The sequence below is a fragment of the Amblyraja radiata genome, chromosome X (genome assembly GCF_010909765.2).
Source record: "Amblyraja radiata isolate CabotCenter1 chromosome X, sAmbRad1.1.pri, whole genome shotgun sequence".
Taxonomy (NCBI): Eukaryota; Metazoa; Chordata; class Chondrichthyes; order Rajiformes; family Rajidae; genus Amblyraja; species Amblyraja radiata.
The window spans coordinates 4,570,057-4,593,255 of NC_045999.1; the positions used below are offsets into that span (position 1 = coordinate 4,570,057).

The 23,199-nt window shown below is 46.5% G+C and overlaps 1 protein-coding gene across 3 annotated transcripts in view; it reads left to right on the forward strand.

The window, feature by feature from the left end:
* Nucleotides 1-23,199, forward strand: part of duox1 (dual oxidase 1) — a 79,312-nt gene that overhangs the window by 47,710 nt on the left and 8,403 nt on the right. For 2 of the 3 annotated variants that reach the window (XM_033014794.1, XM_033014795.1), the window contains exons 21-30: nt 1,061-1,236; nt 4,766-4,829; nt 6,537-6,605; nt 8,567-8,745; nt 10,114-10,344; nt 11,664-11,763; nt 15,047-15,096; nt 18,283-18,410; nt 19,507-19,660; nt 20,532-20,764. In XM_033014794.1, coding sequence (XP_032870685.1) covers nt 1,061-1,236; nt 4,766-4,829; nt 6,537-6,605; nt 8,567-8,745; nt 10,114-10,344; nt 11,664-11,763; nt 15,047-15,096; nt 18,283-18,410; nt 19,507-19,660; nt 20,532-20,764 — 1,384 coding nt within the window. Of the gene's footprint in view, nt 1-1,060; nt 1,237-4,765; nt 4,830-6,536; nt 6,607-8,566; nt 8,746-10,113; nt 10,345-11,663; nt 11,764-15,046; nt 15,097-18,282; nt 18,411-19,506; nt 19,661-20,531; nt 20,765-23,199 lie in introns of all 3 variants that reach the window. The other variant, XM_033014796.1, reaches the window with a different exon arrangement.

Here is a 23,199-nt window from a genome sequence, read left to right on the forward strand (position 1 = left end):
AGGCTCGAAGGGCCGAATGGCCTACTCCTGCACCTATTTTCTATGTTTCTATATTTCTATATCCTGAAGACTTCTGGGTTAGTGAATGTCGTGTCACTGTATGTCATGTTGTCACTTGCAAGCGGAGCACCAAGGCAAATTCCTTGTATGTGAATATACTGGGCCAATAAACGTATTCAAACTTATTCAATTCAAACAAGAGACTGGGATTTTGGGCAAAAACAGAGTGCTGGAGGAACTCAGCAGGTCAGGCAGCATCTGTGGAAGGAAATGGAGATGTTTGGTCAGGGTCTGGAGGAAAGGATTCTGATCCAAAACTGTCTGCCCAATTCCTTCGACAGTCGCTGCCTGACCTGCCGAGTTACTTCAGAACCTTTGTTCTTAGGTACGTAAAGAGAATTGTTTGAAACATGAAGGTACACAAAAAAGCTGGAGAAACTCAGCGGGTGCAGCAGCATGTATGGAGTGAAGGAAATAGGCAACGTTTCGGGCCGAAACCCTTCTTGAAGCATGATATGAGGGGGTAACATGAGGGGGGAACTTCTTTACTCAGAGAGTGGTAGCTGTGTGGAATGAGCTTCCAGTGGAAGTAGTGGAGGCAGGTTCGATTTTATCATTTAAAAATAAATTGGATAGGTATGTGGACGGGAAAGGAATGGAGGGTTATGGTCTGAGTGCAGGTAGATGGGACTAGGGGAGAATACGTGTTCGGCACGGACTAGAAGGGCCGAGATGGCTTGTTTTCCGTGCTGTAATTGTTATATGGTTATATGGGAAGCTGACAGGATAAATATTTTGTTCAAAAGGGAACTGCAGATGCTGGAATATCGAAGGTACACAAAATTGCTGGGGAAACTCAGCGGGTGCAGCAGCATCTATCGCTCCATAGATGCTGCTGCACCCGCTGAGTTTCCCCAGCAATTTTGTGTACCTAGGATAAATATTTTGTTTAGAGATACAGCGTGGAAACGGGCCCTTCAGCCCGCGCCGACCAGCGATCATCCCGTACACCAGCACTATCTGTGCTAGCTCGCCCATCGTTTATGCTTTGTTCTTCCAGGTCCTTCATTGAGATCTCCCACAACTGTTTATCAAAGGTGCAGGCGGATGAGATCATGGATTCGCTGTTCAAAGCTGCGGGATTTCAGGACAAAGACGACCTCACCTGGGAGGACTTCCATTACCTGTTTCGAGATCATGGGGATGAACTGCAGTTTGCCCAACTCAATGTGAAAGGTCAGTAATGCCTTGGGGGTGGGAGATTGCAACCTTCGCGTGGTCCGCCCTGTTTTGACGAACGCAATCAACCTGGCGTGCACAATCAAATAGAACAAGTTGTCCTGCAACTTTAGCCTGTGCACGCCATACTCACGAAGAATAAGAAGTAATGCCTTCAAATCAATGAAAGGACGGGACAACCATCTGTGAGTTTCTAATGGTGCAGGATGAGTTAAGTCCAGAGATGCTGCCTGCCCCGCTGAGATATTCCAGCTTTTTGTGTCGATCTTCGGTTTAAGCCAGCATCTGCAGTTCCTTCCACATGAATTTAAATATATCTGGGTGAGCCAGTGAATGTGCTTTTTGAGAAAGACTTTGGTAAAAGACTTCAGAATAAAGTTAGCATATGTGGGAGGAAATAGGCTGGAGATAGCTTAACTGGTAAAATGCAGAGTTTGAGCTCTATCTGGTTAACACACACCATCCTGGCCACACACTCATCTCCCCGCTACCTTCAGGTAGAAGGTACAGGAGCCTGAAGACTGCAACGTCCAGGTTCAGGAATATCTGCTTCCCCACAGCCATCAGGCTATTAAACTCAACTCAAACAAAACTCTAAACATTAATAGCCCATTATCTGTTTATTTGCACTTTATCTGTTTATTTATTCATGTGTGTATATATTTATATAATGGTAGATGGACACACTGATCTGTTCTGTATTCATGCCTACTATATTAGAAACATAGAAAATAGGTGCAGGAGGAGGCCATTCGGCCCTTCGAGCCTGCACCGCCATTCAATATGATCATGGCTGATCATCCAACTCAGTATCCTGTACCTGCCTTCTCTCCATACCCCCTGATCCCTTTAGCCACAAGTGCCACATCTAACTCCCTCTTAAATATAGCCAATGAACTGTGGCCTCAACTACCTCCTGTGGCAGAGAATTCCACAGATTCACCACTCTCTGTGTGAAAAATGTTTTCCTCATCTCGGTCCTAAAAGATTTCCCCCTTATCCTCAAACTGTGACCCCTTGTTCTGGACTTCCCCAACATCGGGAACAATCTTCCTGCATTCTAGCCTGTCCAACCCCTTAAGAATTTTGTAAGTTTCTATAAGATCCCCCCTCAATCTTCTAAATTCTAGCGCGCTTCTAAATTCTATTCTGTTGTGCTGAAGCAAAGCAAGAATTTTATTGTCCTATCTGGGACACATGACAATAAACTCTCTTGAATCTTGAATCTAAGCTCAAACTCTCCAGTGTGTGGGCTAGGTGTCCAAGCTATCAAAGACATTGAATCACAAGAGGCTGCAGATGCTGAAATCTTGAGCAAAAACACAAAGCACTGTTTTAAGCCAGGAGGTCAGGCTGTAAATGAACAGGCGTCATTTCGGGTCGGGACCTTTCGTCAAACGGATCAAGTGTTTCTGACATTGATGAACACCCAACATCATTAACAAATAAACACCGGTGAAAGATTGAAAACAAACTCCTTAGAATCCGGTAACATTGAGAGGCAATTAAATACTTGTTAATCAACTCTTAAACAAAAGACTCACTGTCCAGTACCTAGCCTCATTGTCCATGGGAAATTCCCCATACAGATGAGGGAGGGGAGGGCAGAATTCCAGCCGCTCGACTGGGAAATTCCCAGTCCATCTCCGTCCAGTCTCCCTGAAGCCCCAACAACACACACTCCCATTACACCGCTCATTCATTCGGAATTTCCCAACTTCTGTAGTCCTGTACCCCCGCACACACTTATCTGCAGCCTTTCCCAGTGAGGGAATTCAATCCTATTTACAGAGATACAGTGCAGAAAAAGGCCCTTCGGCCCACCGAGTCCATACTGACCAGCGATCCCCGCGCTTTAACACTGTCCCACACACACACACACACACACACACACACACACACACACACACACACACACACACACACACACACACACGCACACACACACACACACACACACACACACACACACTCACACACACACACACACACACACACACACACACACACACACACACACACACACACACACACACACACACACACACACACACACGGGACAATTTACATTTATACCAAGCCCATTAACCTACAATCCTTTACATTTTTGGAGCGTGGGACGAAACCCAAGATCTCGGAGAAAACCCACACAGTTCACGGGGAGAACGTACAAACTCCGTAGAGACAGCACCCGTAGATAGGATCGAACCTGGGTCTCTGGCGCGGTGAGGTGGTAAGGGAGAGGGAGTGCAGGGGTTACTTGAAGTTAGAAAAATCAACGTTCATACCATTGGGCTGTAAGCTGCCCAAGCGAAATATGAGATGCTGTTCCTCCAATTTGCGTTTAGCCTCACCCTGACAATGGAGGAGGCCCAGGACAGAAAGGTCAGTGTGGGAATGGGAAGGAGAATTAAAGTGTTTGGTAACCAGGAGATGAGGGAGGAGCAGGCAGGCTGAGCTGACTGACTGTTCTGGGTCCTAGTTCTTCCCCCTTCCAACACACTGACTCTCCTGAGTCCTACTGCTGTCCACTTCCTGCAAGCCCCTCTCTCCTTTTATCATGAGATAGACTGAGTTAGGACTACCAGTTTAACCAATTCTTATTGCTTGCTGCTTTGTTACCCCAGGTTAATTTCCGGGCTGGCGAGACTGTCATATGCTGAGAGAATGGAGCAGCTGGGCTTGTACATTCTGGAGTTTAGAAGGATGAGAGGGTATGAGAGACGACAGATGGCACAATGGGCTAAGTGTTCGGCTGGCAACCGGAAGGTAGCCGGTTCGAATCCCGCTTGGAGTGCATACTGTCGTTGTGTCCTTGGGCAAGACACTTCACCCACCTTTGCCTGTGTGTGAATGTGTGTGAATGTGTGTGAGTGATTGGTGGTGGTCGGAGGGGCCGTAGGCGCAGATTGGCAGCCACGCTTCCGTCAGTCTGCCCCAGGGCAGCTGTGGCTACAGAAGTAGCTTACCACCACCGAGTGTGACTGAGGAGTGAATGAATAATGCGATGTAAAGCGCCTTGAGTATCAGAAAGGCGCTATATAAATCCCATCCATTATTATTATTATTATCTCATTGAAACATATAAGATTGTTAAGGGTTTGGACACGATAGAGGCAGGAAACATGTTCCCGATGTTGGGGGAGTCTAGAACCAGGGGCCACAGTTTAAGAATAAGGAGTAAGCCATTTAGAACTGAGACGAGGAAACACTTTTTCTCACAGAGAGTGGTGAGTCTGTGGAATTCTCTGCCTCAGAGGGCGGTGGAGGCAGGTTCTCTGGATGCTTTCAAGAGAGAGCTAGATAGGACTCTTAAAGATAGCGGAGTCAGGGGATATGGGGAGAAGGCAGGAACGGGGTACTGATTGGGGATGATCAGCCATGATCACATTGAATGGCGGTGCTGGCTCGAAGGGCCGGATGGCCTACTCCTGCACCTATTGTCTATTGTCTACTGAGTGACCAATGGACCAAATGGCAACACTGTTCACCAAACTCTGCTTAATATTGCCTTCATCTGTTGCAGGTTTGGAAACCCGAGACATGGGCAAAAAGTTCCAGCGAGTGTCTTTCCTAAAGAACCCATATAAGTGAGTAAAGATTTAACATCACAACGATTCCTTAAGCCTTAAGGGCCTGTCCCACTTTTTTTGCGCGTCACGCAGATGGCGAGCGAGGATTTTGTACATCCCAAAATCCTGGGACGCCTTGCGTGACCGCACATCACTGCCTACGTCAGCACGCACCATGTGCGCATCACGTGCGTGTGGTGATGCGTAAATGACGCGCAAATGACTCCCAAGTGGGATAGGCCCTTAAGTTAATTTTACACCAAGCCAATTAACCTACAAACCTGCACCTCTTTGGAGTGTGGGAGGAAACTGAAGAACCCGGAGAAAACCCACGCAGGTCACGGGGAGAGCGTGCATACTCCGTACAGACAGCACCCGTAGTCAGGATCGAACCCGGGTCACCGGCGCTGTGAGGCTGCAACTCTACCGCTGCGCCATGGGAAGGGGAATTAAAACGGCTGTCAACTGGGTGATTTGGGTGGTTATTGTAGACTGACCACAGGCCCGGAGCAAAGGTCTGAACATGGGCACGTCGGTGGAGCCAGCCTCCTGTGTATCTCTCTGTGATTGCATGGCCACTGAGACACCCGTCTCTGACCAACAACATTCTTATGTCTTTCGCACAAGCCTCATAATATAGTCTCCATGTTAGATGAAGGGTGTTGGGACTAATAACTCTGCATGCATTTCTGGAGAGCAATCCATATCGCAGACTTGGCCAAGAGGATTTATTGTTACAGCAGGCAGTGAAGAAAGCTAATGGAATGTTAGTCTTCATAACAATTGGATTTCAGTATAGGAGTAGAGAGGTTCTTCTGCAGTTGTATAGGGCTCTGGTGAGACCACATCTGTAGTATTGTGTACAGTTTTGGTCTCCTAATTTGAGGAAGGACATCCTTGTGATTGAGGCAGTGCAGCGTAGGTTCACGAGATTGATCCCTGGGATGGCGGGACTGTCATATGAGGAAAGATTGAAAAGACTAGGCTTGTATTCACTGGAGTTTAGAAGGATGAGGGGGAGGGGCTCTTATAGAAACATATAAAATTATAAAAGGACTGGACAAGCTAGATGTTCCCAATGTTGGGCGAGTCCAGAACCAGGGGCCACAGTCTTAGAATAAAGGGGAGGCCATTTAAGACTGAAGTGAGAAAAAACGTTTTCACCCAGAGAGTTGTGAATTTGTGGAATTCCCTGCCACAGAGGGCAGTGGAGGCCAAGTCACTGGATGGATTTAAGAGAGAGTTAGATAGAGCTCTAGGGGCTAGTGGGGTAGTATTGGTTATTTTTCAAGTTGTATTTTAATTGTAATTGTTGAAACGATAAAATAATTCCCATTTCATACAGGTCTCCAATCCTTTTAATTCCTAATCTTTCCCTATAGATATACGTTCTGTCAGTAAGAGATTGTTTCAATGAGGGATTATTTACTATTGGAGATAGAAGCGATAAATTTCTTAATTTCAAAGTTAGTTTTATTTGTTTCCATTGTTGATGGGGTTTAGCGAGCGGAGAGCCAGGAGCGCCATGCTGGGGAACTTGATCCCACTGCCCGCTGCCAGGTGATGGGAACGGCCCAAGCGAGTGCTTCCAGTATCCCTCACTCCCTGAGTGAACCTTGTGGATCGTTGCTTGTGCTAGATTACAGGGTCTGGCAGTTCAATTGTGACCAAAACAGACTCCCTTGTGGCGAATGAATAACATTCTTGTTCTCCGCACGCCGCTAGGAACATCCAGGAGGGTACGGTGGAACAGGTTGGACAGGAATTCCGAAACCGAGACCGACAGAACAAAAAGTAAGGGTTCTCCTTCCCCGGCTGGTTTAATTCTGAGGTCTGGCAGCATTTCGGCATTTGAGTAAACAAGTGACATTTATGAAGTTTAGGGTTGGAGGGTGGAGACCGGCCCTTCAGCCCACTGAGTCTACTACTAGTTCTATGTCCTAGGTGAAATTTATCGAAGCCAATTAATTAACCTACGAAGGTAGACAAAAAATGCTGGAGAAACTCAGCGGGTGCAGCAGCATCTATGGAGCGAAGGAAATAGGCAACGTTTCGTGCCGAAACCCTGAAGGAAATAGGCAACGTTTCGGGTCGAAACCCTTCCGGGTTTCGGCCCGAAACGTTGCCTATTTCCTTCGCTCCATAGATGATGCTGCACCCGCTGAGTTTCTCCAGCATTTTTGTGTACCTTCGATTTTCCAGCATCTGCAGTTCCTTCTTAAACACTAATTAACCTACAAACCTGGACGTCTTTGGAATGGGGTGTAAACTGGACGGAACGCCCCCGGAGAAAGCCCACACGGTCACGGGGAGAACGCGCAAACTCCACATAGACAGCACCCGTTGTCAGGATCGAACCCCGGGTCTCTGGAGATGTCGGGCAGCAACTTCTACCGCTGCACCACTCTGCAGCTCCAAGCTCTATTTAATACACCAGCTTGCAAACCCATGAGTATTGTGTGCAGTTTTGGTCTCCAAATATGAGGAAGGACATTCTTGCTATTGAGGGAGTGCAGCGTAGGTTCACCAGGTTAATTCCTGGGATGGCGGGACTGTCATATGTTGAGAGAATGGAGCGGCTGGGCTTGTATACTCTGGAATTTAGGATGAGAGGATATCTTATTGAAACATGTAAGATTATTAAGAGTTTGGACATGCTAGAGGCAGGAAACATGCTCCCGATGTTCGGGGAGTCCAGAACCAGTGGCCACAGTTTAAGAATAAGGGGTAAGCCATTTAGAACGGATGAGGAAAACCGTTTTCACACAGAGGGTTGTGAATCTGTGGAATTCTCTGCCTCAGAAGGCAGTGGAGGCCAATTCTCTCAATGTTTTCAAGAGAGAGCTAGATAGAGCTCTTAAAGATAGTGGAGTCAGGGGATATGGGGAGAAGGCAGGAACAGGGTACTGATTGGGGATGATCAGCCATGATCACATTGAATGGCGGTGCTGGCTCGAAGGGCCGAATGGCCTACTCCTGCACCTATTGTGCATTGTCTATCCAACCTCTCCCCCTGAGAGGGAAAGATAGAAAGATAGACTCAGCTTGTACTCGCTAGAATTTAGAAGATTGAGGGGGGATCTTATAGACACTTACAAAATTCTTAAGGGGTTGGACAGGCTGGATGCAGGAAGATTGTGCCCCATGTTGGGGAAGTCCAGAACAAGGGGTCACAGTTTAAGGATAAGGGGGAAATCTTTTAGGACCGAGATGAGAAAAACATTTTTCACACAGAGAGTGGTGAATCTCTGGAATTCTCTGCCACAGAAGGTAGTTGAGGCCACAGTTCATTGGCTATATTTAAGAGGGAGTTAGATGTGGCCCTTGTGGCTAAAGGAATCAGGGGGTATGGAGAGAAGGCAGGGATGGGATACTGAGTTGGATGATCAGCCATGATCATATTGAATGGCGGTGCAGGCTCGAAGGGCCGAATGGCCTACTCCTGCACCTAATTTCTATGTTTCTATGTTACAAGAAGGTCAGATGTAGAAAATAAGAATGGCCTACTCCTGCACCTGTTGTCTATCCAACCTCGCCCTGAGATGGAAAGGTAGATCAGCTATGTGACTGAATGGCAGAGTAGACTTGATGGGCCGAATGGACTAATTCTGCTCCTGGAACATATGTAATTCTGTAGATAATAGTATGAGGCAGGTGGGTAGCGATCTGGTCCAAGAACTGGGGAGAAGGGAAGGAATAACATGAATCTGTAGACAGGACATCGAGCTGATTTGGAATTTCAAATGTCGCCACAGGTCACCGTACTATCACCCGAAGCCCTTCACAGAAGCCAAACGGGAGAAGTACAACCGGAGCAAGGTGCAGCAGAAGATCCAACATTTCAAGCGCTTCATCGAGAACTATCGGCGGCATATCATCTGTGTCCTGATCTTTTATGGGATCGCAGCCGGGGTTTTCGTGGAGCGCGCCTACCGTAAGTTGCGTGACAACCTCAGCCCAAGCGGGTCAAAGCGACAAGGTGTGCACAGTAACAAAAAAACACAAAGTGCTGGAGTACCTCCAGTGGGTCAGGCAGCTTCTCTGGAGAACATGGATAGCGTGGAAGGTACACAAAAAAGCTGGAGAAACTCAGCGGGTGCAGCAGCATCTATGGAGCGAAGGAAATAGGCGACGTTTCGGGACGAAATCCAAAGGAAATAGGCAATGTTTCGGGTCGAAACCCGAAAGGTTTCGGGACGAAACGTTGCCTATTTCCTTCGCTCCATAGATTTTTTGTGTACCATATAACCATATAAACCATATAACCATATAACAATTACAGCACGGAAACAGGCCATCTCGACCCTTCTAGTCCGTGCCGAACACATAATCTCCCCTAGTCCCATATACCTGCGCTCAGACCATAATGTACCTTATAGATAGTTTAGTTTAGTTTAGAGATACAGCACGGAAACAGGCCCTTCGGCCCACCGAGTCCCCACTGGCCAGCGATCCCCGCACATTAACACTAGCCTTTTTCCTTCGCTCCGTAGATGCTGCTGCACCCGCTGAGTTTCTCCAGCTTTTTTGTGTACCTTCGATTTTCCAGCATCTGCAGTTCCTTCTTAAACATGGATAGAGTGGATGTGGAGATCATGTTTCCACTAGTGGGAGAGTCTAGGACTAGAGGTCACAGCCTCAGAATTAATGGACGTTCCTTTAGGAAGGAGATAAGGAGGAATTTCATTGGTCAGAGGGTGGTGAATCTGTGGAATTCTTTGCCACAGAAGGCTGTGGAGGCCAAGTCAATGGATATTTTTAAGGCAGAGATAATAATAATAATGGGTGGGATTTATATAGCGCCTTTCTAATACTCAAGGCGCTTTACATCGCATTATTCATTCACTCCTCAGTCACACTCGGTGGTGGTAAGCTACTTCTGTAGCCACAGCTGCCCTGGGGCAGACTGACGGAAGCGTGGCTGCCAATCTGCGCCTACGGCCCCTCCGACCACCACCAATCACTCACACACATTCACACACATTCACACACAGGCAAAGGTGGGTGAAGTGTCTTGCCCAAGGACACAACGACAGTATGCACTCCAAGCGGGATTCGAACCGGCTACCTTCCGGTTGCCAGCCGAACACTTAGCCCATTGTGCCATCTGCCGTCCCAAATAGATAGACAGATTCTTGATTAGTACAAGGGTGTCAGGGGTTATGGGGAGAAGGCAGGAGAATGGGATTAGGAGGGAGAGATAGATCAGCCATGATTGAATGGCGGGGTAGACTTGATGGGCCGAATGGCCTAATTCTGATGCTATCGCTTATTATTGTATTTGATTTAACCTTTTGTGCAGATTATGCCTTGGGTGCTGAGACCACTGGGATTCCCCAAACCACTTATGTCGGCATCATTGTGTCGCGTGGATCGGCGGCCAGTGTCTCCTTCATGTACGCCTACATCCTCCTGACCATGTGCCGCAACCTCATCACATTCCTGCGGGAAACCTTCCTCAACCAGTACATCCCCTTCGATGCCGCTGTGGATTTTCATCGTTGGATCGCAATGACCGCTGTCGTTCTTTCAAGTTAGTCCATTCCCATTGTCGGATCCTCGTGCTGGACCTGTCTTCCATTGTAACAAGTGTGTCGTGCCACCCAATTCCTGACTAATCTTTTTTTTTTTTTTTATTTATTTTTATTAGAAGTACGGCAAATTACAATAACACACAACACATATATCTTAATACATTTTTTGTACCGCTTCATTTTTTTTGAGCTTTAAGAAAAAGATAGAAGTAAGGAAAGTAAAGAAGGTGCGCAAGAGTCGTGAAGTGCAGGAGAGTGTTGGGAAAAGAAAGCCCCTTAGAAAAGAAGTTAGAGAAGGAAGTAAAGTAAGAAAGTAGACCCTAGAAAAGAAAGAAAAAGAAAGTAAGGACAATCGCTCTATTATAACATTAAACTCCGCAGAAAGGGGACCACCAACCAAGTCTGTTTTTGTTGTTTTACCTCCCATTGCCAGGTCCTGATACCATTTATTTATTTATTTATTTTTTAAATTACTATTGCACCTCATGCTTGTAATAGGTCCATAAACGTAGACCACGTCTTTTGGAATTGGTTTGCTTTACCTGCTAATTTAATTTACCTGTCGTGCCACCCAATTCCTGACTAATCTTAATATACCTGTAGTGTGCACAGGTACAGGAGAACACATGTAGAGTTTTGGTTGGGAAGGAACTGCAGATGCTGGTTTAAACCGAAGATAGACACAAAATGCTGGAGTTAAGGGCTTGTCCCATTTGGGCATCATTTGCTCGTCACTCAGATGGCGCGCAAAGGTTTTGTACATCTCAAAATCCTGGGGCGTTACTGCCCACGTCACCACGCAACATGCACGCATCACGTGCGCGTCGTGACGCGTAAATGATGTCGCGTAAATTACGCGCAAATGACGCCCAAGTGGACAGGCCTTTAACTCAGCGGGACAGGCAGCATCTCTGGAGAGAAGGAATGGGTGGCGTTTCGGGTCGAGATCCTTCTTTAGACATGGACTTCAGTCTTGACCCGAAACGTCACCTCCAGAGATGCCGCCTCACCCGCTGAGTTTCTCCAGCATTTTGGGCCTACCTTCGATTTTACCAGCAACTGCAGTTCTTTCTTAAACAGGTTTGGAGGGATATGGGCCAAATGCTGGCAGGTGGGGCTTGTGTAGCTGGGGCATGTTGGCCAGTGTGGGCAAGTTGGGCCGAAGGATCTGTTTCCACACTGTATCACTCTATGACTCTGAAGACTGGAAGTTAGTTGAAGCTCATTCTTAAACTGCGGGACTCTGGGCCTTGTTTATTCACCGTATTGGCAGGGTTTTGTAAGGACATTAATGGATTGCCCTTCTCTTTATTTCCAGTCTTTCACAGCGCTGGGCACGGTGTAAATGTCTACACTTTCTGCGTCAGTTCCCTCAGCAGCCTTGCCTGCCTCTTCCCCAGTGTCTTCTTCGATGATGGGTAAGTTGTGGACCATGTCTCAGTTACTGGATGTACACATCTCACTCAATACTAAACCCCCATCAATGTAACACTCTGCATCACCACTCCTGCAACAGAGTGATACTCCCATTGCACCACCCCTCCAACAGTAATACTCTCTTAGTATTAACCCTCCAACACAGAATAATACTCCTTTAGTACCACCCCTCCAACAGAGTAATCCTCCAGAGGCACCAACTCCAACAGTGTTACTCCTTAGTGCTACCCCTCCAGCAGTAATACTCCCTGAGCACCACCTCTCCAATAGTGTAATACTCTTATCACCATCTCTTCAACAGTGTGATACTACTTTAATGCTACCCCTCAGAGTAATAATCTCAGCACAACCCCTCCAAAAGTGCAGCACTCCATGGGAACCACCTCCAACAGAGTATTACTCCATTAATACTATATGTCCAAAATTAATACTCCCTGAGCACCACCCCAACAGAGTAATACTCCATTAGCACTATCCCTCCAACACTAATACACGCTGAGCACCACCAGTAACAGAGTAATACTCCATTAACACTCTATGTCCAAAAATAATACTCCCTGAGCACCACCCCAATTGAGTAATACTCCATTAGCACTATCCCTCTAACAGTAATACTCGCTGAACACCACCAGTAACAGAGTAATACTCCTTTAGTACCACCTTCCAACAGAGTAATACTCCTGAGGCACCACCCTCCAACAGTAATACTCCATTAGCACCATAATAATCCTTAGCACCACCCTCCAACAGAGTAATAACATCACCAACAGTATGATACTACGTTAGTACCACCCCTCCAACAAATGCTCCCTGAGTACCATCCCTCCATACCTCAGCACCTCCCCTCCAAGAGTGACACTCTCCAGTCCTTCTCCTGTACTGTGGACATCCCTCATTCCTGCCCCTCCCACATAGAAACATAGACAATAGGTGCAGGAGTAGGCCATCGGCCCTATGAGCCAGCATCAAAATGATCATGGCTGATCATCCAGAATCAAATGCCCCGTTCCTGCTTTCTCACCATACCCCTTGAGTCCGTTAGCCCTAAGAGCTAAATCTAACTCTCTCTTGAAAACATCCAGTGAATTGGCCTCCACTGCCTTCTGTGGCAGAGAATTCCACAGATTCACAACTCCCTGGGTGAAAGAAAATTTCCTCATCTCGGTCCTAAATGGTCTATCCTTTATTCTTACACTTTGTGACCCCTGGTTCTGGGCTCCCCCAACATGGGGAACAATTTCCTGCATCTTGCCTGTCCAAACCCATAAGAATTTTTTATGTTTCTAGAAGATGCCTTCTCATCCTTCTAAATAGTGTGACACTTCCCTCTGACAAGTGTGTCCCTTGGAAAGCATGTGGTTTTACATGGGAAGCGGATGGATAGACCAGGAGCAGACAAGTCCTGGAGGCGGACACAGTGGAACAAAGCTGCTATTGTAGACAGATGAATCACTAGCGATCAAAGGAAGCCTTACAGTGATGGGCTTCTTCCTGCATGGCAACTGATAACAATACCCCCTGCTGTTGCCCAATGCTGTCAAGCCAGGATATTCTTCATTTATGCCTCCGAAATCGACAACAGAATTAATCTTAGTTAATTTTTCAAGGATAAAAAAAACAGTCTCGACCCGCATGAGTTGCAATTTACAATTGAATGTGTAATTACTAAAGATCTCATCTCCTCAGGGTGAGCCAGACTTGACTGCAATCTGAAACTCTGATTGCACCAGGCAGTGCCAGCTCCGAGAAGCATGTCCTCATTTGCTCCTGGTGAAACTACGTGAATCTGTACACCTCTCCAAACATCTAACTTTTATTTAACACTGTACTGGCGGAGTTTGTACGTTCTCCCCGTGACCTGCGTGGGTAGGATAGCGTTTATGTGCGGGGATCGCTGGTCAGCTTGGACTCAGGGGCCTCAAGGGCCTGTTTCCGTGCTGTATCTCTAAACTACACTAAACTTAAGTTAAAGGTACACAAAATTGCTGGGGAAACTCAGCGGGTGCAGCAGCATCTATGGAGCGAAGGAAATAGGCGACGTTTCGGGCCGAAACCCTTCTTCAGACTTAAGTTAGTTTAGTTTAGAAATACAGCATGGAAACAGGCCCTTCAGCCCAGTTTGCCAACAGTACTGTCATGAAGAAAAGCATGGCATGTGACTATCTAAATGCCTCTTAAACATCACTATTGATCTAAGAAATAATTGCCTACAATTTGAACATGCAGCCTGTCAATGTACCTTTGTGTAAGAAATAAGCTTTGTTTCATAATGTGGAAACAAAGAACTGCAGAGGCTGGTTAGTACACAGAAGGACACAAAAGTGCTGGAGTAACTCAGCAGGTCAGGGCGCCTGTGTGAAGAACATGGACAGAGGAATGGTCCACCCACTTATCCATGTTCTCCAGAGATGATTGGATTGCAGAGTAGACTTGATGGGCCGAATGGCCTAATTCTGCTCCTATAGCTTATGAATTTATGAACTTATGAAGGTGCTGCCTGACCCGCTGAGTTGCTCCTCCACTTTGTGGCCTTTCTTTAACAATAATATATATATGGCTAACTTTGAAGAGGTCTTTCTGCTGAATTCGGTTTGGGGATATCAAAAGTTGTTGATGTATTTATTAATTAGATTACAAACAAGTGCATAAATAGTGGAATAATTGGGTCACTGGATAGCATGAATGGGTGACTGAGAGTCAGGGGAGAGGGAGACACAGAGATAAGGAAGTGTAAGGTGTGAAAATGCGACATCAAAGGGGAAAATGTAGAATAGATCATTGTTAGCGAGGAGAAGGAGATAATGAAGCATACAGAGATAACATTTAATCAGGGGACAGTCAGACTGGTCGGAGAACTAGGAAGGGGGAGGGATGGAGAGAGAGAGGGAAAGCAAAGGGTACTTGAAGTTAGAGAAGTCAATATTCACACTGCTGGGGTGTAAGCTGCCCAAGCGAAATATGAGGTGCTGTTCCTCCAATTTACGCTAGGCCTCACTCTGAGCTCAGTCTCTGCAGAAAGACATTACACAAAAACAGAGTTTCCAGTGACTGGTTGGTTGCAATATGATTACACTGCTGTCAGAGAAAAATGGAAAGGCCACAGGGCAGTTGGTGTTCAAAGTAATGGGCGATTTACGAAACCAAAGCCAGCCAAAGCTGACCTTCTGATGCATAATCACCAGTTTAATAAAATCTGGCTTTTCCATTTCGCTCCTACAAATGTTAACTACAAAAATATATACTTTTCTTCTTTTTCATTTGTAGATCAGAGCTTCCTCATAAATATTATTGGTGGTTCTTCGAGACCATTCCAGGTACTTGTTAACTCTTCAAGGATCAACCGTCAGACACTGATCTTCCGAGAACTAATACGAGGGTGATGTTGGGCTATTTGCAATTGCTCCATTGAATTGAGCTCACAATCACTCGAATTCATCAACCATCAAATGTTTGCAATGGCTTTCAGGTTCAGTTTAATTCTCTCCGGACATAATTTAAGGAGGTATATTGTAAGTTAGCTGGTCTATGCACCAACCAAACGAGCTGGGAAACACATTTGCATGGGAGAGAGGTGAGAAGGGAAGAGAGACTTTATGTCTTATTGTGTAGGTTTGGACAGTTTTTCATTACAGTCTGACCTTATCTGACATCCAAAAGTATGAAGCCAGATAGAGTTATAGAAACATAGAAAATAGGTGCAGGAGTAGGCCATTCGGCCCTTAGATCCTGCACCGCCATTCAATACGATCATGGCTGATCATCCAACTCAGTATCCTGTACCTGCCTTCTCTCCATACCCTCTGGGATTGGGAATCTTCCTGCATCTAGCCTGTCCACCCCCTTAAGAATTTTGTAAGTTTCTATAAGATCCCACTTAGGAAATCTGAACGGAAACCTCTGGAGACTTTGTGCCCCACCCAAGGTTTCGGTCCGGTTGCCGGAGGTTTTTGTCAGTCTCCCTATTAATTAATTGTCTTGGTGTATGTGTAAATGGTTCCTACTGCGTGTAGGATAGTGTTAGTGTGCGGGGATCGCTGGTCGGCATGCGGCCTACTAGGCCATTAAGTGCGGCCTTTTGAATGAATCCAAATTTTGTCGAACAAATCCTTTTATTTTTATTAATATGTTTTTTATTCATCTTTTATTAATTTTTATTTTAATCTTAAAATGAACGTATTTGAAATACCAAAGAGTAAAAGAAGATTCAACGAAATAATCCTCCCCGACTGACGGCCACAATTAAAACATTAGTAAGTCATGAGGGTGGACAAAAGTGCTGGAGAAACTCAGCGGGTGCAGCAGCATCTATGGAGCGAAGGAAATAGGCAACGTTTTGGGATGAAACCCAAAGGAAATAGGCAACGTTTCGGGACGAAACCCAAAGGAAATAGGCAACGTTTCGGGTCGAAACCCAAAGGGTTTCGTCCCGAAACGTTGCCTATTTCCTTCGCACCATAGATGCTGCTGCTCCCGCTGAGTTTCTCCAGCACTTTTGTCCACCTTCGATTTTCCAGCATCTGCAGTTCCTTCTTCAACAGTAAGTCAGGAGGGCTATTTTAACACCTGATTTAGTTCTAACGCGACTCTAGACTCTAGAAAGTAGTCACAACAAAGTCATTTAAAGGTTAGTTAACTTTAGAATTAACACATTTTTTTCATTTTCTTGAAGTTAGTACATAGTAGTTAGTATTTTACAAAAGAGTGTACATTTTGAAGTATATAGAAACATAGAAAATAGGTGCAGTAGGAGGCCATTCAGCCCTTCGAGCCAACACCGCCATTCATTGTGATCATGGCTGATCGTCCCCAATCAATAACCCGTGCCTGCCTTCTCCCCATGTCCCTTGATTCCACTAGCCCCTAGAGCTCTATCTAACTAATTCTTCTTCTTTCGTGTGGCATGCACAGCCTAAAGTTGTTGGACAACTTGTTCTATTTGATCTTCCGTTTGTGCACGTCGAGTTGATTGCATTAGTCAAAACAGGGCGGACCACGTGAAGGTTGCAATCTTCCACCCCCTCTATTTAACTAATTCTATCTAACTCTATCTAAATGTGGCTTCTTGGATGTGGCCTGATTAGATTACAGCTAACTTAATGTGTCATTCCAAAATGAAAAGGTTCCCCAGCCCTGCCTTAAGTGATACTGCCTACCTTTGGCCCGAAACGTTGCCTATTTCCTTCGCTCCATAGATGCTGCTGCACCCGCTGAGTTTCTCCAGCATTTTTGTGTACCTTGTCAGTTAACCCTTGTGGTTGCGGCTAGCTGGAGATAGCAGGACTATCACCTTGTGGTGAGCAGGAACATACCTGAGGGCAGCAGATCAGCCTTCACAACAGTCACATCCTTCTTCTTCCTGCTGAGGCTGACGAGTTTGTCGCCCAGGTAGATGGGGCCAGGTGCGATGAAGTACAGGTAGAAACTCTGTCGCTGGATCAGGTTCGAACTCCCGTGGATGAGAATCTGTGGGCAAGAGTTTCGTTTAGTTTAGACCCATGATCGCATGGGCTACGACCTGCAACCTCCGGCAACCACCTGCAACCTCCGGGAACCGCACGGAAACCTTGGGTGGGGCGCAAAGTCTCCAGAGGTTTCCATTCAGGTTTCCTAAGTGGGACAGGGGCATTATAATCAGAGTGATACAGTGTGGAAACAGGCCCTTCAGCCCAACTTGCCCTCACCGTCCAACATGTCCCAGCTACACTTGTCACACCTGCCCATGTTTGGCCCGTATCCCTCCAAACCTGTCCTATCCACGTTTCTTAAATGCGGGGATAGTCCCTGCCTCAGCTACCTCATCTGGCAGCTTGTTCCACACACCCACCATCCTTTGTGTAAAAATGGGTGACTTTGTCGCGACCCATCGTGGAGGAATGGGCAAAGGGGAAAGCGGAGAGTCTCGTTCTCTAACTGGAGAGCGTTGGACAAGGGAACCATCGCAGGAGAATGAGATGAGAAGTCTCTGCACTCAGAGGGTCGTTCATCTTTGGAATCCACAGGGAGCGGAGGGAAATCTCTCTCTGGGAAGGTTAAAGCAAGCGATCAATGGATTTCAGGGATTAAAGGAATATGGGAATCAGCTGAGTGTGAGGTCAGCCATGATTTTGCTGAATGGTAGTTACCATACACTGGTTTCCTGATAGGCACAAAATGCCAGAGTAACTCAGCGGGTGAGGCAGCATCTCTGGAGAGAAGGAATGGGTGACATTTCGGGTCATTCCACAACCAAACCCCTCTTTGTTCGATATTTATCTCTCCACATCACTGTCTATATCTCTCATTTCCCTTTCCCCCCCCCCGACTCTCAGTCTAAGGAAGGGTCTCAACCCGAAACGTCACCCATTCCTTCTCTCCAGAGATGCTGCCTGTCCCGCTGAGTTACTCCAGCATTTTGTGTCCATCTTCGGTCGAAACCTGCGTCTGCAGTTCCTTCCTACAAATGCTGGTCTCAATAGACAATAGACAATAAAATGATGCTATTTCTTCTGCTTGTCCCCTAGGATTGACTGGTATTCTGCTGCTTGTGGTCCTGGCCATTATCTATGTCTTCGCCTCCCGCCAATTTCGTCGCATGAGCTTCCGCGCATTCTGGGTGACGCATCACCTCTACGTGATCTTGTACATTCTGGTAATACGATACTATCTACCGTAGAACTTTATTCATCCCAGGAGGGAAATTGATCGGCCTACAGTCATAAAACACAAAATACATGAAACATGAAATTAAAGTAACATAGAAACATAGAAACATAGAAATTAGGTGCAGGAGTAGGCCATTCGGCCCTTCGAGCCTGCACCGCCATTCAATATGATCATGGCTGATCATCCAACTCAGTATCCCGTACCTGCCTTCTCTCCATACCCTCTGATCCCCTTAGCCACAAGGGCCACATCTAACTCCCTCTTAAATATAGCCAATAAACTGGCCTCGACTACCCTCTGTGGCAGAGAGTTCCATAGATTCACCACTCTCTGTGTGAAAAAAGTTCTTCTCATCTCGGTTTTAAAGGATTTCCCCCTTATCCTTAAGCTGTGACCCCTTGTCCTGGACTTCCCAAACATCGGGAGCAATCTTCCTGCATCTAGCCTGTCCAACCCCTTAAGAATTTTGTAAGTTTCTATAAGATCCCCTCTCAATTTCCTAAATTCTAGAGAGTATAAACCGAGTCTATCCAGTCTTTCTTCATAAGACAGTCCTGACATCCCAGGAATCAGTCTGGTGAACCTTCTCTGCACTCCCTCTATGGCAATAATGTCCTTCCTCAGATTTGGAGACCAAAACTGTACGCAATACTCCAGGTGTGGTCTCACCAAGGACCCTGTACAACTGCAGTAGAACCTCCCTGCTCCTATACTCAAATCCTTTTGCTATGAAAGCTAACATACCATTCGCTTTCTTCACTGCCTGCTGCACCTGCATGCCCTACTTTCAATGACTGGTGTACCATGACACCCAGGTCTCGCTGCATCTCCCCTTTTCCTAGTCGGCCACCATTTAGATAATAGTCTGCTTTCCTGTTTTTGCCACCAAAATGGAGTGGAAAGGATTGGGGATGTGCGAAGATTGTGGGGGGGGGGGGGGAAGGGGGGGGGGGGGGAGGGGAGTCAGTCTCAGTCTACCCCACAACAGAAGGGGGAGGAGTTGTAGAGTTAGACAGCCGCAGTTCTACAGTTTGTAGCCCATGCGATCATGGATCTAAACTAAACGAAACTCTCGCCCACAGATTCTCATCCACGGGAGTTCGAACCTGATCCAGCGACAGAGTTTCTACCTGTACTTCATCGCACCTGGCCTCATCTACCTGGGCGACAAACTCGTCAGCCTCAGCAGGAAGAAGAAGGATGTGACTGTTGTGAAGGCTGATCTGCTGCCCTCAGGTATGTTCCTGCTCACCACAAGGTGATAGCCCTGCTATCTCCAGCTAGCCGCAACCACAAGGGTTAACTGACCAGGTAGACAAAAATGCTGGAGAAACTCAGCGGGTGCAGCAGCATCTATGGAGCGAAGGAAATAGGCAACGTTTCGGGCCAAAGGTAGGCAGTATCACTTAAGGCAGGGCTGGGGAACCTTATCATTTTGGAATGACACATTAAGTTAGCTGTAATCTAATCAGGCCACATCCAAGAAACCACATTTAGATAGAGTTAGATAGAATTAGTTAAATAGAGGGGATGGAAGATTGCAACCTTCACGTGGTCCGCCCTGTTTTGACTAATGCAATCAACTCGACGTGCACAAACGGAAGATCAAATAGAACAAGTTGTCCAACAACTTTAGGCTGTGCATGCCACACGCAAGAAGATTAATTAGTTAGATAGAGCTCTAGGAGCTAGTGGAATCAAGGGACATGGGGAGAAGGCAGGCACGGGTTATTGATTGGGGACGATCAGCCATGATCACAAGGCTATTAAGCCTGGCTCGAACAAAACTCTGATTATTAATAACCACTTTCTGCTATTTGCACTTCATCAGTTTATTTATTCATGTGTGTATATATTTATATTATGGTATATGGACACACTTATCTGTTTTGTAGTAAATGCCTACTATGTTCTGTGTGCTTAAGCAAAACAAGAATTTCATTGTCCTATACAGGGACACATGACAATAAACTCACTTGAACTTGAACTTAGTCGGGATCGAACCCGGATCCCTGGCGTTGTAAGCTCTGTAAGGCAGGAACTCTACCGCTGCGCCGCCGTGCCTGTTACTAGTATTCACCTTTCCTTTCATTGCCCTTGGTTGCAGGTGTGACTCACCTGGAGTTTAAGCGCCCCCAGGACTTTGAGTACAAGTCTGGCCAGTGGGTCCGCATTGCCTGCCTGTCTCTAGGGACCGATGAGTACCACCCCTTCACCTTGACATCCGCGCCAAACGAGGACACCCTCAGCCTCCACATTCGGGCGGTGGGACCTTGGACGACCAAGTTACGGGAGACTTACTCGCCAGAGAACGTGGGAAAGCTGGGCGGCAACCCGAAGGTAGGAGCAGCAAGGATGCCAGGCTGGGTGCACATGGACACAATGGAGATGCCACTTGTAGTTAGAATTACGCTGGAATTCAGAAGATGGAGGGGGGATCTTATAGAAACTTACAAAATTCTTAAGGGGTTGGACAGGCTAGATGCAGGAAGATTATTCCTGATGTTGGGGAAGTCCAGAACTAGGGGTCACACAGTTTGAGGATAAGAGGGAAGTCTTTTAGGACCGAGATGAGAAAATCATTTTTCACACAGAGAGTGGTGAATCTGTGGAATTTTCTGCCACAGATGGTAGTTGAGGCCAGTTCATTGGCTAGATTTAAGAGGGAGTTAGATGTGGCCCCTGTGGCTAAAGGGATCAGGGGGTATGGAGAGAAGGCAGGGATGGGATACTGAGTTGGATGTTCAGCCATGATCATATTGAATGGCGGTGCTGGCTCAAAGGGCCGAATGGCCTACTCCTGCACCTATTTTCTATGTTTCTATGTTTCTATGTTTCTATGTTTCTATGTAGTCTACCAGTGTGGGCTAATCACCTAGAGATTTCCAATCCCAATTTCCAATTAAATTCAATTGAACAAATCCAATAACAATGTCCTTGGGTTTAACTGATCAGTGGACAAAATCCATTCGGGAAGGTTGTCACTACCATTTGCCTATTGAGCCACACGGAACATCTATAATAGCCCACCACCAGATTTAGGAACAGCTTCTTCCCCTCTGTTATCTGAACGGTTCTTCCATAGACTAGGGTGAGGGGAGAAAGATTTAATAGGAACCCTCAGGGTAACTTTTGTACACAAAGGGATATGGAACGAGCTCTGGATGCTTTCAAGTGAGAGCTAGATAGGGCTCTCAAAAATAGCGGAGTCAGGGGATATGGGGAGAAGGCAGGACCGGGGTACTGATTGGGGATGATCAGCCGTGATCACATTGAATGGCGGTGCTGGCTCGAAGGGCCGAATGGCCTACTCCTGCACCTGTTGTCTATTGAGCTGGCAGAGGAGGTAGTTGAGGCAGCTACCATTGCAATGTTTAAGAAAACATTTAGACAGGTACAGAGTCTAAGCTACAGGGAGAGGTTGAGTAGGCTGGGACTCTATTCCTTGGAGCGCAGGAGGATGAGGGGTGATCTTACAGAGGTGTGTAAGAATCATGAGAGGAATAGATCGGGTAGATGCACAGAGTCTCTTGCCCAGAGCAGGTGAATCGAGGACCAGAGGATATAGGTTGAAGGGGAAAAGATTTAATAGGTATCTGAGGGGTACGTTTTTCTCACAAAGGGTGGTGGGTGCATGGATCAAGCTGCCAGAGGAGGTAGTTGAGGCAGGGACTATCCCAACATTTAAGAAGTAGTTAGACAGGTGCATGGATAGGACAGGTTCAGAGGGATATGGGCCAAATGCAGGCATGTAGGATTAGTGTAGACGTGAGCAAGTTGGGCCGAAGGGCCTGTTCCCACGCTGACTGACTCACGGACTATAACTGGAGTGTTGTGTGCAGTATAAGCTACCTTATTGAAGGAAGCACATAAATTAATTGGACGAAGTTCAGAAGTCTAGATTAAAATGTGTGACATTTCAGTTACCGCTGTTGTGACTAACGATGTCCCAATATGCAAGAGATAAGATAAAGGAAATTGATGTTGATTTTGTGCAGAACAATCTCCCATAAACAACAGTAAATAAAAGAAAACACAGAGTTATTACAGTACACATGGAAACCTTTTGTTGCGTGCTATCCAATCAGCGGAAAGACAATACATGATTACAATCGAGCCATTTACAGTGTACAGATACATGATAAGGAAATAACGTTTAGTGCAAGGTAAAGCCAGTAAAGTCCAATCAAGGATAGTCTGAGGGTCACCAGTGAGGTAGATAGTAGTTCAGTAGTTCTCCTCCTCCTCCTCCCCTTTTCCTTCCTTCTCCCCCCCACCCCCCATCAGTCTGAAGAAGGGTTTCGGCCCGAAACGTCGCCTATTTCCTTCGCTCCATAGATGCTGCTGCACCCGCTGAGTTTCCCCAGCAATTTTGTGTACCTAGTTCAGCACTGCTCTCTGGTTGTGGCAGGATGATTCAGTTGCCTGATAGCAGCTGGGAAGAAACTGTCCCTGGATCTGGAGGTGTGCGTTTTCACTAGTGTAGCTGGGACTTGTAGGCAAGTTGGGCCTAAGGGCCTGTTTTCACACTGTATCACTGTATGGATACGCCAGGCAGGGACTATCCCAACTTTTAAGAAGTAGTTAGACAGGTGCATGGATAGGACAGGTTCAGAGGGATATGGGCCAAGTGCAGGCATGTAAGACTGGTGTGGATGTGAGCAAGTTGGGTTGACAGGCCTGTTTCCACTGTATGACTTAAAAGACAATATCATAGAAACATAGAAACCAGAGGTCACTGCCTCAGAATTAAAGGACGTTCCTTTAAGAAGGAG